Here is a 14490-nt window from a genome sequence, read left to right as displayed (position 1 = left end):
GGGGAAGCATCAGTCACCGAGTTGGTAGTTCAGTCAAGCTGCCAAGTTAAAGGAGAAAAACATGAAAGCGTTTACATATAAACACTTCACACTGGGTGATTCGATAGATTTATGGTTTCTTTGATGTATTGCGCAATTAAGGCACTGATAATAACATGACAGGAGAACACAGATCTCTCTGCAGTCACAAATCGTGGGATGCATTCTTGCCTCTGATATGGTGGAGGAGTTTGCGTATTGTATCCTCCGTCTCTCTGATGTATTATGGAGTGGGAGCTCTGATCCATGTAAGTGTGGGGGAAGGGCTGTACTGTAGGTTAGAGGTGTGATACTGACTGAATCTGTGTGTGTTCGGTCAGGGATTATTGAGGACAAACCGCGTTGATGATGAAGAACGTTCACTGCTGCATTTATTGCAAGTCACTCTGGGTAAAGTATCTGCTTAATGCCTGGAATTTCTGTAAATTGTACATACATTTGGCTTGGGTCTTCATTGATACTGTTTTCATGTTTACAGTGGCTCATTCATGCACATTATCTACACAATAAATAAGTTTACAGGCACGTTCCATTTCCAAATAAAGCTGGCTGTCCTTGGGCTAACTTTGTTTTTGGAGATCCTCCATAAGTTAAATTTGCAGTGTTTGTGCTTTAAATGCATACAGGCTTGTCTTGATGATAGGAGAAAAACAAAGCTGACATTCAGCAGGCGGAGCAGCCGCCTCGTTGCTGTATTCTCGTCCCCAGTGTTTTCTGGGGAGTCAGGAAGCAGCAGCATCGGCCATACCTGATTATTAACCACACAGCCTGCTATAGCGCATTAATAGATCTGTCCAGGTCTGGGAAGTGGGTGCCAGCAGATTGCACATTGCAAAAGAAGCTAATGATGCAGGGGATTACAGCATGTCATTTGCAACAAAGGAAAGACAATGAATAACTTTGCGTTTAAAAGAAAATGGGTGCTTGTGTGTATGTGGGAAAAAGAGAAAAACTAGGGCTGCTAGGATGCAGAGGCACAAATTCTTTATGTATTATATTGTAAATGGTAAAATAAACACACTAAGGAAAGGACAACTTGTCTATACAAACTTGCACATAAACAACTTTACAAGCCAGTGAGTGTGGCTCGGTCCCTCATGCTTGGATGGTGCCCAAAAGAAGCCTTGAAGTAAAATGACAAATGAGTCATTTGAAGACGCCCCCTCACACAAACCTGTCACCACTTATGAACATCCTGCGAGCTGCTACTGCATGTAGCCCTTTCTATTCTTAGTGGATCCCCAGTTGAAATAAAAATATCAAATGAACATCTGGCTGTTTATTGTGCTTAAATCTTAGGAGGAATGACCTCTTATTGTGGGAGGATGTTTTCTTCCTGGGAAGCACTTAAATGGTGCTCAAGTCACACCAGGGACTTTCTGATTTATTTCCTGATATTGGAATGTTCAAATCAATATTTGTCAGCTAACACTTTTGTCAAGGTTGTGAGTAAACAGACAAAACTCCTCACTCACTGGGGATTAATGTAGACTAAGCAAACCCACACAAGCCAACGTTCATGGGCAGAGGGATTAGACAACACCCACCTCCTCGGTTCCCACCGCTCTCCTGATGGCAAACATAACGTTGTTATCAAAATAATTCAGTGCAGGGGAGAAAGACGGGTCATATTCTAAATATATCAAAGCCAGGGCCTGTGTGGGTGGGAAGAAAGTAGGGAAGTTAAATCAAGCACTTTGAGGGAAAAAATGAATAGATTAAGTTTGAAAGACAGGCTGCAGCAGAGTTGCTGGGGGGGGAAAAAAAATCACTGATGAAGCCTACAGGCCTTATGGTCGAATCTTCACCAATGACAGAAGAAGGGAAAAGGATGGAGAAGAGAAGGAGAAAGAGTGCTATAAAGAGAGACAGAGAGAAGAGAGAGAGAGAAACCAAGAGCAACAGACTGAGGCTTGCAGAGTTGCAAGTCCAAGCCCCAAGTCTAAGCAGATCAAACACCCTCTACAGATAAAGCATTCTATATGACACAAAATGGGAAATAGGAAATGACAGCCAGCTCCCTACAGCGCCTGCACAATGCGCATGTTTGTATGGTGTGTGCGTGTGTGAGTGTGTGTGCAATAACGAGCCAGAGTCTGGACAAGACTTTCTGCTCTGTTTTTCCACAGGGCCAAAGTCCACATTGTTTAAAGTTTTTTCATTTTTATGCAGTATAAACTGCTCTTTTGCATGTACACACATGTATTTTCAATGTGTTGTGGAAGGCTATTCAAAACCCTTGGGGATTTCTTTTCCAAACTGTAATTTAAACATCACATGAGAAAACCCAAGTGACTGATGGGTAGAGAATCTCACACAGAATAACTGTATTTCAGGCTGGGACACATGATGGAAGTTAGTGGCCTGTGGGTTGATCCTGTATTGAAAAACATGTGGGCAGATCTGAAGTGGTTGATTCAGAACGATTTCAGAGAGAGCTTAGCAATGTGGGGGGAAAAAAATTCATTTGATAACTGGAAAACCTTCATGTAGTACTGACAGAAACTATGTCACAGTATCTTTTTAGGTGTAGTTTCTGTACACTGGTATGCATCGAAATGAAGAAGTCAAAGTGAAACATTTTAAGCTGCCTTGTCAAGGATTTTAGAAATGATTCTGAAATAAATCGGACAAAATTGTTATTATATATATATATAGTTAATTATGATCCTATGGTTTGAAAACAAGTTGTACAATATTACAAATGCTAAATAATCGATGCAGTACCTTGCCAAACCCTAATTTCTAAAGCAAACAGGCTTTCTGTTGACCTCACAGCATTTCTGTAAGGTCACTTTGTGTTTTCAGTGACATTTGACAAATGTACAATAATAATAAAGACAAGTGAGGATGGCTCAGATAGATTTCAAGGGTAAGGTTTGTCTGATTATTTGATGTTTTGCCTTGTTCAGCCCTGCCAACAAGCATGGCTTTGCAATATACAGTGATTAGTATTACTGTTATACACATGCAGCAGTGCTTTCTGTCGGTTTTATCACCTCCAATTATCTTTGTGATTAGTCTGTTTAGACAAGACAAAATTGCATTTGCAAGTCAACACTATTATAAAACCATTATGCTTACAGAAAACCATTTATGTTATGACCTTTAATTAAAATGCAAAGTCCATGCAAACATCCTAGCTGTTTAACTGAGAGATTGGGCGGTTCTTATCCTTGGGGGCTTGTTTGGTCTTTAGGCAGACTGAGTGGAGCTCCATGCTTCAGAGCTCCTGTTGTGCAACACCCTGGCTCACATATTAGAACTACAAATCACAACAGAGAGGCCAAAACCAAAACTGAAGTAAATGATGCTCGAACATAAAATATCTATCTTATTGAAGGGTGATGAAGGCTTTTGATGTAAGATGAAAATTGGGCAACTCAGAGAGCTGGATACACAATGCCAAACATTGTGTCTCCGAGCTAAAGCAGCATGATGGGATCTATGAGTGCAGACATGCATGAAGTCATGCAAACACACACACACACACACACGTATGTAACATATGCACACACAGGCACACACAAACTCAAAGTTCATTGCAAAACACAAACATAAACGCACAGAGAGCAACAACAAAGCATATTATGATTTATGGTGCACCCTGACAAGTGCCACAGCAGCAGAATATATGTTATCTTTCTGGGACAAGCAGACAGAGTTTGCATCAGTCCTCACTATGGCTGTTAAAAACTGCAGCCTTATGTGTAATCTTCAGTCACACAAGACTCCATACACCTTATCTAAACACACTGAATGATTTGTGTTACAAAGTAAAAAGTAAATTTCTTGCTGACTTCCTGCAAAATATGTAAAAAGAATCTGCAGTGTATTCCCTCACCAAACTATTGTAATGAAAGTGTCCTTGACAGAGCTGATTAAACACCTTAACATACAATAACAACAAAATACTTTCCAATTGATAATACTATACTGCATATCATTAGTAATTTTTAATTTTTTAAAACTCATGAGATCTGAGCAGAAATCCATCCTCCGCTATCAATGATTTAGGTGACTCAGGAGAAATGATAGTGTTAAGCAAAACTCAATTACACCAATTTTTGCTTTCAGGTCTGATAGCCCATTGGTTTATAAAATAGAGAGGCTCAAAAGAGGAAAAGATTTTTAATTAAAAGGATCAAGCTAGAGGCACAGCAGAGTCATCCATGAATGCAAGAATGACATTCGCTCTGGGGCTGCTTCACACAAACAAATGGGACGGAAACTCCTACAGTTTCCTCCAGAACTTTCATTCAGCTCAACTGCGTGTAAGTGTGGAATATCTTGAAATGTACCGCATTTTCTGGCTATTCTGTGCACACAAAAACCCCCACTTTAAATGATTGCTTTATACATTACTCACACTTTGGACACACAGATGTATACACAACAGAGGGTGCCTTTCTCTCTGCTGGTCACTGATAAGCCTGCATCCGAAGGAAGCAACAGAAGGGATTTTTGCATGCCCATCTGCAGCGCAGCTCTTAACCAACCAACCAAGTGCAATCTTCCCCAAACCTTCTGAACTGTCAAAAGGCCTTCTGCTGCCTAATGACCATTATGAACTTCAATCCAGGCAATCAGGAGCTCCATACCAGGAACCAGAAGTAATCTGAACAATTTGTGAAGCCAACAACAATAGCATGTTTTGTTACATCAGATATTTTGGCCTGTATGTGTGCTATTTGTGGATTTGTATATTATTTTAAGAGGTCACAGAACTAGGGGAGACCACAATTAGAACTACACCACCACAGTTTACGCTCGCCCTGCACACTACGTCTTCTGCTTCAACTTTCTACGTCTTCAGATGTTCCTAGTGTGGAGCCTCAACGCACAAATGCACATACAGGCACATACAGGCACTCATGTATGTAATGCAATGTGCCAATGCACATGCCCACAAACACACACACTCTCTTGTCTCTGTGAAAAAGTGCTCATTTGTCATCGCACAGAGACGACTTCAAAGATTTTGCACAACACAGATTTAGTTGCGGACTTGGCTTCACCTCAAGAGAAAGAGATTCCCTGTCAGATGGCGTCCAAAGCAGAGCAGAGAGGGGATGTGACAGATGAGATTTTTCATCCAATATTTGCTTCTCTGTGGTGAAAATAGGGGATTTGCTGAAGGCTTGGAGGAAGCTTTACCGCTAATATCATCCACCTGTTTTTAGAAGGAGCTACAAGGATGAGCAAATCTTCATGTTACAACCCAAAATAAACAACAAACAAATTTAAGAAGCCATGCATTACTCCTGCATCAGTACCGCAACATTTTTGTATCATTTCCTCTCTATGGAAAACAGAAGCAATGTGAAAGAAAAAAATGTGAATGGAAAAAATGTGAAAATGGCAAAAATGTGGCTTCTTTGTTGGTTGTATCTGTAACTTAAAAAAAAAGGTGAGAAATGATGGAGTTGAAAAACACAGTAGATTTTTCAAAAATCTTATCTTCTCGATTAATGGAAAAAAATCTTTTGTAAATGCTGAACCAGTTAGCACGACGGAGTCACCAGGCTTGTTTGGTGCTGGGAACAGATTGAAGTTGGCCATTTCAATGTTGTTATGGAAACGAGATGAGATTGTGTGACAAGCAGACACTTGTCACATTTAGCTGCTCCACATTCAACCTGCTGAGATTCTGCTAATTGCCTCTTTTCTGTGAACTGACCCACGTGCCCCAATTCTTTTTCATTCAGTCTCTAATTCTGTCTTTTTTGTTCTCTTTCTTTCTTTCAGTTCTTCTTCCTAACACCATCCCTTCCCATCATCCCCTCTTTCTATCAGTCTCTATCTGTGTCTCTCTTGATCCGTAAGCGATGATGTCACCCTCTCCGGTGAGTTAACAGTGCGAGGTGAAAGCGACTATTTTGCTGCTGCGGTCTGGGTTAAGAGCCCACTCACCGAGATAAGAGAGCATTGTTTACTTGGCCCAGCCTTGTTACAACTCCCACACAGACGCACATGGAGAGCTCTACTGCACAGCTTTACTGTCACACATTCCAGAATGTACTGTACGGTCGCGGCCAGTTATTGAGAACTGTATGCGGCACTGTGTCCTGTGAAACGGAGGCTGGTGGTATTGAACAAGCTCATGAGAGACCTTAAAGATCAACCTCAGCTTTGATACAGTGAGGTGTTGTGCTGTAGATGCTATATGTGGAGTGCCCTTCACCATATTGTCAGTTATATATTTTATTGGATTTTATCTATTTTATTGGTAATATTACTTCTATTTATTTCATTAATTGTTTTACTACTCCTACAGATAATAATATTATTCTTATCATATTATACGTGTTTCTTTTCCAGGACATCCTGATTGTTCTTGTCTACAATAAATCAGCTTTTAGTTTTATTTCCCCATACTGTACCTTATGGTATACATACTGTACTGCAGCATCACTTGTGCTCCCACATTTGCCACCAAACTCTTCAAACCAGCTCTTTATAGGTGGATCTTGTCAGTACAAACAGCTGGAACAGCTGTTCAGCACCACTTTTTTGGTCAGCTCCAATGTCAGAATCTCAAATTTGTATTTTTATCTTATTTGTATGTGGGACTGCAGAAAATAGTGTGAAATGATTTGTATGGTTATTATGGTTCATTTAATTATCATATTTTCATGATCTTAGCATGGTAATATCTTTGTGACAGGTGTTTCCTTTGTATTTGTTGGTCATTGCATTATGTGATGGAATAATGTTTATTTCCAGTGTCTATCAATCAATCAATCTGCTTTTACTATTTCAGCCATGATGAAGACGCTGTGTGGTCGAAACCGGTCTACGCTTTAAACCAATTTGCCCGACTAAAAAAAAGCATTCAATGTAACTTCTGTGTGCCTGAAGAACATTATCTTCTCTGTATTTTTATGTCACTACCACACCAAAATATCTTGTCTCTCTCTTCAGATTGCACTTGTAAGTGATTAAATTCACATGTTCATATCTGAAACTCTAAGCACTCCAAACATCCTAAACTGTCCCAGATCCTAGCTCGCTACACACACTATTAATTGTGGAAAAAATTATAGAGAGTTTGACAAAAATGTCTGTATTGTATCTTGACACAAACAAACAGACACACTCACACACACCATCCCACTCATCACCTGTCACTGCTCATATTTCTTCATCAGGGCTCTTTTAATTTATCTTGTCTCTCTTTTCATTTTAGGTATCTTGTTTTTCTACCATTTTCTCCCATGTTACATTGTGTTGTCATTCATATTCGTTTATTCATTTACTTTCCCTCAAATTCAGATCTTTTCACAGCATACACTGGGCAAAGCAGAAAAAACTAAACTAACTAAACCCAACAACACCTCCTCCTCTTCCTCACTCTACTCTCTCACACAGTCTCCACCATCAGTCTACGTACCGGTACTTCATGCCAGTGAGCTTGGCGGTGGACTCTTTGAGGTTGTGGTGGTAGCGGTGGGTGAAGGAGCCCAGGCTGCGAGCTATCAGGGCCACGGTGCGGAAGCGGGCGCGGGCCTGGCTGGCTGTGTTGGGGCTGGTGGCGTTCTGCTTGCTGTGCTCACCGTTACGCGGGGCCTTCAGCCCGTGGTCCGTACATGCAAAGGACACCTGCATGGCTGTTGGCAAAGGCCACTAGAGCTGCTCCAAGACAAACAAGGCTTTGGTTGGTTGGTAGGCCTTAACTTAACAGTCTTTTTTTCTGTCTGTTGAACTTAGATTTTGTCCTTGTTGTTCTTATGTGAAGTTGAAAGTCGGTGGTCTAGGCCAGTTCTGCCTGGTGCTGCTGAACCTCATATGGAAATCACAGGCAGGAATGATGGGAGCGTGAGATTGTTCAGTTTCTTTAGGGAGAAGAATCTCAAGCTGATGTTACATCAAGATCGGACATAGCAGCGGTGCAGTCCTGGTCAGTGTGTGAGGAGTTGAGACGGGGATCCCGTGCTGGTCTGACTCCACCTGAAAATATGAGAGAGGATGGAGATGAAGGGAGAAGAATGAAGAAGAAGAGGTACTAAATGAGTCACTGAAAGAGTCGCCCAATTGAGAAGAGCACTTGAGAGCGTGTGTTGTGGCGGAGGGTTAGAGTGGTGAGGGTTAAAGGTGTGACGAGTCCTACTAAACCAGAAAGAAGACTGACTTAAGAAAAAATTGTGAAACCTCTTTTTCCTTGCGGTTTTCTCTAATTTAACGTCTTCTGCGCACATCTCTAGACTGCTTCGACATGAAAATATGAAGAATGAGAGCAAATCTGTCCTAGTTTTTTTTGTCTTTCTATCCCTATCCCTATCTCTGTCCTGTATTATCTTCCTCACCTCATCCTATATAAAGTATTGTGCACTTTTCTGTTTCCAAATCAAGTTCAGTGTCTTGCTTATTTCTGATTAGTCTATTTCTGTTTACAAGGTCCATCTCTAATGCGTTTTTCTTTAGGGTTCTTTAGGAGGTTTTGTCAGTCAACCAGGAGTTGTGTGTGTCTGGGATGTCTTTCTCACCCTCCAACCGCGGCTAAGCCTTTTAGTCAAAACACCTGGAGTGAGGAGAGTAACACTGCACCACCACACTGAGCTTTCAACACTGTATACACATGTACACACATAATCACAGACACACTCTCGCTCCCTTCTTAAAAATAAGGTCATGCTTTCACAGAAAAGCAAACGCTTGCAAATAAATACTCTACACTCATAAATCTTCTCTAGCAAACAGCTGCATTTGCTTCCACTTACAACACACACACACACACACACACACACACACACACACACACACACAATTAGATACAAGTGTTCTTACACACAGTGAGTTGTCAGCCTTCTCTGAGAAACAAGGATGAGGCAGTTTGAGATTCTTGATTGATGTGTGCCCTCCTGCAACTTTGAGAGAAAATCAAGCGGTGTAACACATCAAGCAGAGGTCCCGCAAAGAGCCGCATCCCAACAGAAGCAGCAGCAGCAGCAGCAGTGTTTCCAGAAGCTGTCCTCAGACCCGGCAAACTGCCTTGTCCCGTCTCCAAAGTCCTCGAGCAAGTAACACAGCTTTTATAGTCCCCGGCTTGGCAGCAAGAATGCTCTGTTTGATAAAGGGACCCTGGAATGGTAACGGACAAGCGGAGAGGAGGAGAAAGGAGGATGCATGGTACCTCACTTCAGAGAGAAGAGGACAGATGCAGTGAGGAGGCGAAGGGAAGCGCGTGCTGAGTGTAGAGAGAGCGAGCCAGGCGCTGAATGAGGGAGAGAGACAGTGTGTATAGGCTACTGGCTCTGACTGACTGGCTGAAAGAACTGCAGTGTTTTTCACTATGGCGCCACACACTCAGAGAGAGAGAGAGAGAGAGAGAGAGAGAGAGAAGAGACATACAGGTATATTCTGAATGGAAATCAAGGGTGCTGAGTTGATGTGTGTGTGTTCATTTACTTAAAGAAATCCACTTCAGGCAGGATGTTAAGGTGGCATTTGATGGTTGATTACAGTAATCTACATGTGAACGTCACAGACACGCTTAACTTCAGTGGTGACGACTTATGAGGCATTTTACTTGCTTCTGTCTGCCAGTACAGTGCATGCCCTCTTTAAACTGCAATCTATGACCCCTGTACAAATAGCATAACAGCAATTCATGTTTTGTACCATGAGAAATGACATGCTATAGTTCGTTACAGTCTCCAAGAAGAACCAAAGGAGGCCTACACTGACATCTCAGAGCAGATGTTACTGTAAGTGGCACAGTGAAATAAAGCATAAACCAGTGTTCAGGCAGTGCAGCGTCTTATCTTTCCTCCCCCACTGAGCAGTAATGTGACAATTCGGGATTTCATGGTTCATTGAACATCCAAGAACCTCGAGGACAACACAGTTTTATTTATATCCTTGTGATGTATGTGATAACAGTAGACACTCGTACAAATTTGTTCTGCAGGGCCATCATTTTTGATGCCGAGTTTGGCTTTTGGGTCAGTAGGAACAGCTGGGGGGGTGAGGTTGCTCAAGAAGATGGTTGTTCAGATTCTTATATATATATATATATATATATATATATACATATATGTATGTGTGTGTGTGTGGCATATACCAAGGAGATGCTCTGTCTCTGTCTATACGCTAAGAGCGAGCGGGACATCGACTCACTGATTCACACCACCAGGATCTACAGCTCTGACATTGGGATGTCATTCGGGCTTGAGAAGTGTAGTTGAATGGTGACAAAGAGAGGGAAGGTAGTCCACACAGAAGGGGTCTCACTCCCAGAAGGAACAATAGCAGACATTGAGGATGGTTACAAGTACCTTGGAATACTACAGGCAAATGGCAACCTCGAAGAGGTAACAAGGAAAACAGCAACTGCCAAATACCTCCAACGAGTAAGGCAAGTCCTAAGAAGTCAGCTCAATGGAAAGAACAAGTCCCAGGCAATAAACAGCTACGCCCTGCCAGTGATCAGATACCCTGCAGGAATAATAAGGTGGCCAAAGGAAGAGATACAGACCACAGACATTAAGACACGAAAGCTCCTCACCATGCATGGAGGGTTCCATCCCAAATCCAGCACCCTGAGACTGTACACTAGCCGTAAGGATGGTGGCCGTGGACTAGTGAGTGTGAGAGCCACTATCCAGGATGAAACATCCAAGATCCACAAGTACATCAAAGATAAGACCCCAACAGATGACGTGCTCAGGGAATGTCTCAGGCAATGGGGAACAGAGGAAGAGGTGCTGGAGGAGGGACCATCATTGGAGGACAAACCCCTAGATGGGATGTACCACCAGAACATAACTGAAGTGGCTGATATCAAGAAATCCTACCAATGGCTAGAGCGGGCCGGACTAAAGGACAGCACAGAGGCACTCATCATGGCTGCACAGGAGCAGGCCCTGAGCACCAGAGCAATAGAGGCCCAGATCTACCACACCAGACAAGACCCAAGGTGTAGGCTGTGCAAAGAGGCCCCTGAGACAATCCAGCACATAACTACAGGCTGTAAGATGCTGGCAGGGAAAGCATACATGGAGCGCCATAACCAAGTGGCTGGCATAGTGTACAGGAACATCTGCACTGAGTATGGACTGGAAACCCCAAGGTCAAAGTGGGAAACACCTCCAAAGATGGTAGAGAATGACCAAGCCAAGATCCAGTGGGACTTCCATATTCAGACTAACAGAATGGTAATGGCGAACCACCCTGACATCGTGGTGGTTGACAAACAGCAGAGGAAAGCCGTTGTGGTTGACGTGGCAATACCAAGTGAGGGTAACATCAGGAGAAAGGAACATGAGAAACTATAGAAATACCAAGGGCTCAGAGAAGAGCTGGATAAGGCCTGGAAGGTGAAGGCGACAGTGGTGCCCGTGGTCATCAGAGCACTCAGGACAGTGACCCCCAAACTGGAGGAGTGGCTACAGCAGATCCCTGGAAGAACACCAGACATCTCGGTCCAGAAAAGTGCAGTACTAGGAACAGCAAACTACTGCGCAGAACCCTCAAGCTCCCAGGCGTCTGGTAGAGGACCCGAGCTTGAAAGGATGAGACCACCCGCGGAGGGTGAAGGACAAAGTTTTTTATGTTGAAAAACTATATGTTGTGTGATGAAATGTAATGTATCTGAGTTGAGGTTATACCTTTTTACTGTCTTTTCAAGTGCTTCTAATACAACACTATAGACTTTAATGCAGTGTAATGCTACAAAAACTTTTTGGCACATGACCTTCAGAGATTAAACAGTACCTATTTACCTATTTCCTTTTGATTCAGGAGTTGATGCAAACATTTGCGACATTTGAGACTAAATCATGACTTTTTTTTTAAATGGTAAAGCTTCAATCAACAGAGGCCAAGATATCCTGCCTTTTAATCCCTAGTATGGTTCAAGATCCAAAAATACTGGATCCTACATTCCCCAAATTTTTTGTAGACTTTGAAAAGCTCCCTCTAGAGCCACAAAAGATATTATACAACTGTTTTCACAGGCCGAGAAGCACTGCCTCTGACAAGTAAACTGATCTTGATGTGTAAAATCAGTGGAGTGCTCCTTTAAATCACACAACCTTTTAAAAAAAATTAAAAACAGCAACTTAAGCTCTGCTGTGCTGTCATTTCTGCATCTTCTATAGCCTCTTTGCCTGCCAGCAAACCCTGTTTTGGCTTGATCATGTTGTTCTGCAACGTTCTGGAGAGGTAACTGCGCCGTTGGACACAGTTGCAAACATCCCTCTAATGTCACCAGCACCTCCAAGGCTACAACTTCCTCCCGTCGATCCCATTTAAAAGTGTGTCAGTCAAAAGCGTCAACTAGAACTGTTACGTTCTTGGCTGGAATCCCCAACAGGCAATAACGCTGTTACCCTGAGGCAAACCACTCTGCTTTAATTGCTCAAGAACCTATAATAGAGTTCTGAAACTTTGCTGCTAAGACACAAACCTCCATACGGTGAATACGCACATGTTGAAATAGGCCTAGATGAGCGACCATGACACAGCACTTTGGAGAGTGATAAATACCTCTAACCTAACCCTGGATTTCCCACAGTGTGGAACATCTGTCAGCATAGCATGACAGCACTGCTTGTGTTCCTCCAAAATAGTACATCTATTTATACAGAGAACAGTGATTTTCTTTACCCATAATAGCCACTGCTATCTAAATAAAGCTCTCAGCAACATTAGATTCCATGTCACATAATTACAGCCCTGTAAACAGAAAATGAGAGATAATAAAATGGGAAACCTTTCCAAGCTGTCTGTGACGTCACTTCTGCAGCAGTCCCACTCTCTCGCTGTTTGATCACTTCTTTCTCTACAAATTTTCCTCAGCCTTCCCCTTTTTGCTCACATCTAGTATCAAATTTCTCTCACCCCCTTTTTCCATCTCTTCTCTCTAAATCACCATTTCACACGGCACTCTCCCTCACTCCAAGTCCATAGTCTTTCCCCTATGCTGCAGATTAGACAGGGAGCGCAAGTCATTGTGATGCACTGCGCGTACAACACCACAAAGGAAGAACTGGTTGTTTAATCTGCCTTAATAGGGCTCTACTGACTCCGTGTAGACATAACGGTCACAATTATCAAGCGCTACAAATTTCACTCCGGGCCAGCAAACATGCATAAAATACTGATGAAGAAGCTTGACTCGAAATCTGACAGGAGGGGACAATATGACTTCACTGAAAATGCAAGGTCATCATCACCAAAACCACCCTTCAAAAACAGCATCAAGACCATCAATTTTGTCATCTACTTACTTATATTATCACATCATCCTCATCATTGCCCCACAACTACTATTCCCATTATCATCATAATTTTCCCCACTACCATTATGACATTTCCCATTATCACCATTAACATCATTATCAGGCCAGATCCTGCCATGACCTCATCTTATTTTGAAACCACTGCATGTGGTGACACTGATGAATGCTGACATCTTTATTGTGACAACCCCTACAGATGCCTAGTGACCTTATGTGTCTGCCCAGCAGGCACACGGCCTCATTGCGAAGATATTGAATGACAGAGGGAAGTGGATGTAGAGCTCTTTATTTCTCATGATAAAGCACTCAGTGGGTCATATATGTTTATGTACCTGCAGAATTTCAATCTTAGGATAAATGGCTTACAAGCTCACTTTGGAGTTTTAGCCTTTATGTATCGGGTGTTACTGAAACAAAATTTGCCTATGTAGGGTAACAGCTCATCCTAAATGCACTGGGGAAATGATTCAGTTCACAATAAAACACTTACATAAAATACACCTGGGACATCACAGTTTTACAGTGTTATGTGCCGTGCAGATGCAAAGCTATGTACAAATCAGTTTCATTAATTTGTTATCATTAGTAGGGTTAATAGTGTAGTCATAGGCAGAAAAGGGTTACAACTAAAGACATAGACTTATTTGCTTTCCTGCCAAGATTTAGGTGCCAAGAGTTAGGTGAGAAGATTGATACCACTCTCTAAATTTGAAGCTAGAGCTAGCAGGCGATTAGCTTAGCGAACCTTAAAGACTGGAACCAGGGGGAAACAGCTAGCCTGGCTCTGTCTGAAGGATACAAATCCGCAGACTAACACCTCTAAAGCTTACTAATTAATGTGTCATTTATTTCATTTACACAAACGAAAATGTGAAAACAAGGAGTCACAGCACTGGACCAAAAAATAGTCCATAAACCTCTGTGAAACCACAAGAGATAAAACAAACATGAATGTTAAAGTATGTTAAAGAAAATGTTTGACATTTTGGGAAACACAGTTTCTTGCCGAAAGTCGAAACCACTCGTGTCTGTATCCTAAATATGAAGCTACCTCCAGCAGCTGGCTAATTTAGCTCAGCTCAAAGACTAACAGGGGGAAACAGCTAGCCTGGTTCTGTCCAAAGGTAAAAAAGATCCACCTAACCGGCACCTCAGGCTCACTAATTTACATGTTATATCTCATTTGTTTAATCCATATACAAACAAA

The 14490-nt window shown here is 42.2% G+C and overlaps 1 protein-coding gene across 8 annotated transcripts in view; it reads right to left on the bottom strand.

The window, feature by feature from the left end:
• kcnab1b (potassium voltage-gated channel subfamily A regulatory beta subunit 1b) overlaps positions 1–14490 on the bottom strand; it is a 43547-nt gene that overhangs the window by 25930 nt on the left and 3127 nt on the right. The window contains exons 2-3 of one of the 8 annotated variants that reach the window (XM_044219290.1): positions 8827–8906; positions 7433–7989 (exon numbers count right to left, since the gene is read on the bottom strand). The exons of 3 other annotated variants lie outside the window; for them this stretch is intronic. In XM_044219290.1, the coding sequence (XP_044075225.1) occupies positions 7433–7647 (215 nt within the window). In that variant the 5' untranslated portion in view covers positions 7648–7989; positions 8827–8906. Of the gene's footprint in view, positions 1–7432; positions 7990–8826; positions 9326–14490 lie in introns of those variants that run through there. 4 more of the 8 variants (XM_044219289.1, XM_044219291.1, XM_044219295.1 and 1 more) reach the window with 4 other exon arrangements.

This window comes from Siniperca chuatsi, linkage group LG13 (genome assembly GCF_020085105.1).
Source record: "Siniperca chuatsi isolate FFG_IHB_CAS linkage group LG13, ASM2008510v1, whole genome shotgun sequence".
NCBI lineage: Eukaryota > Metazoa > Chordata > Actinopteri > Centrarchiformes > Sinipercidae > Siniperca > Siniperca chuatsi.
Note: the sequence above shows the minus strand (reverse complement) of the source record. Positions and strands in the feature narration are given on the sequence as shown.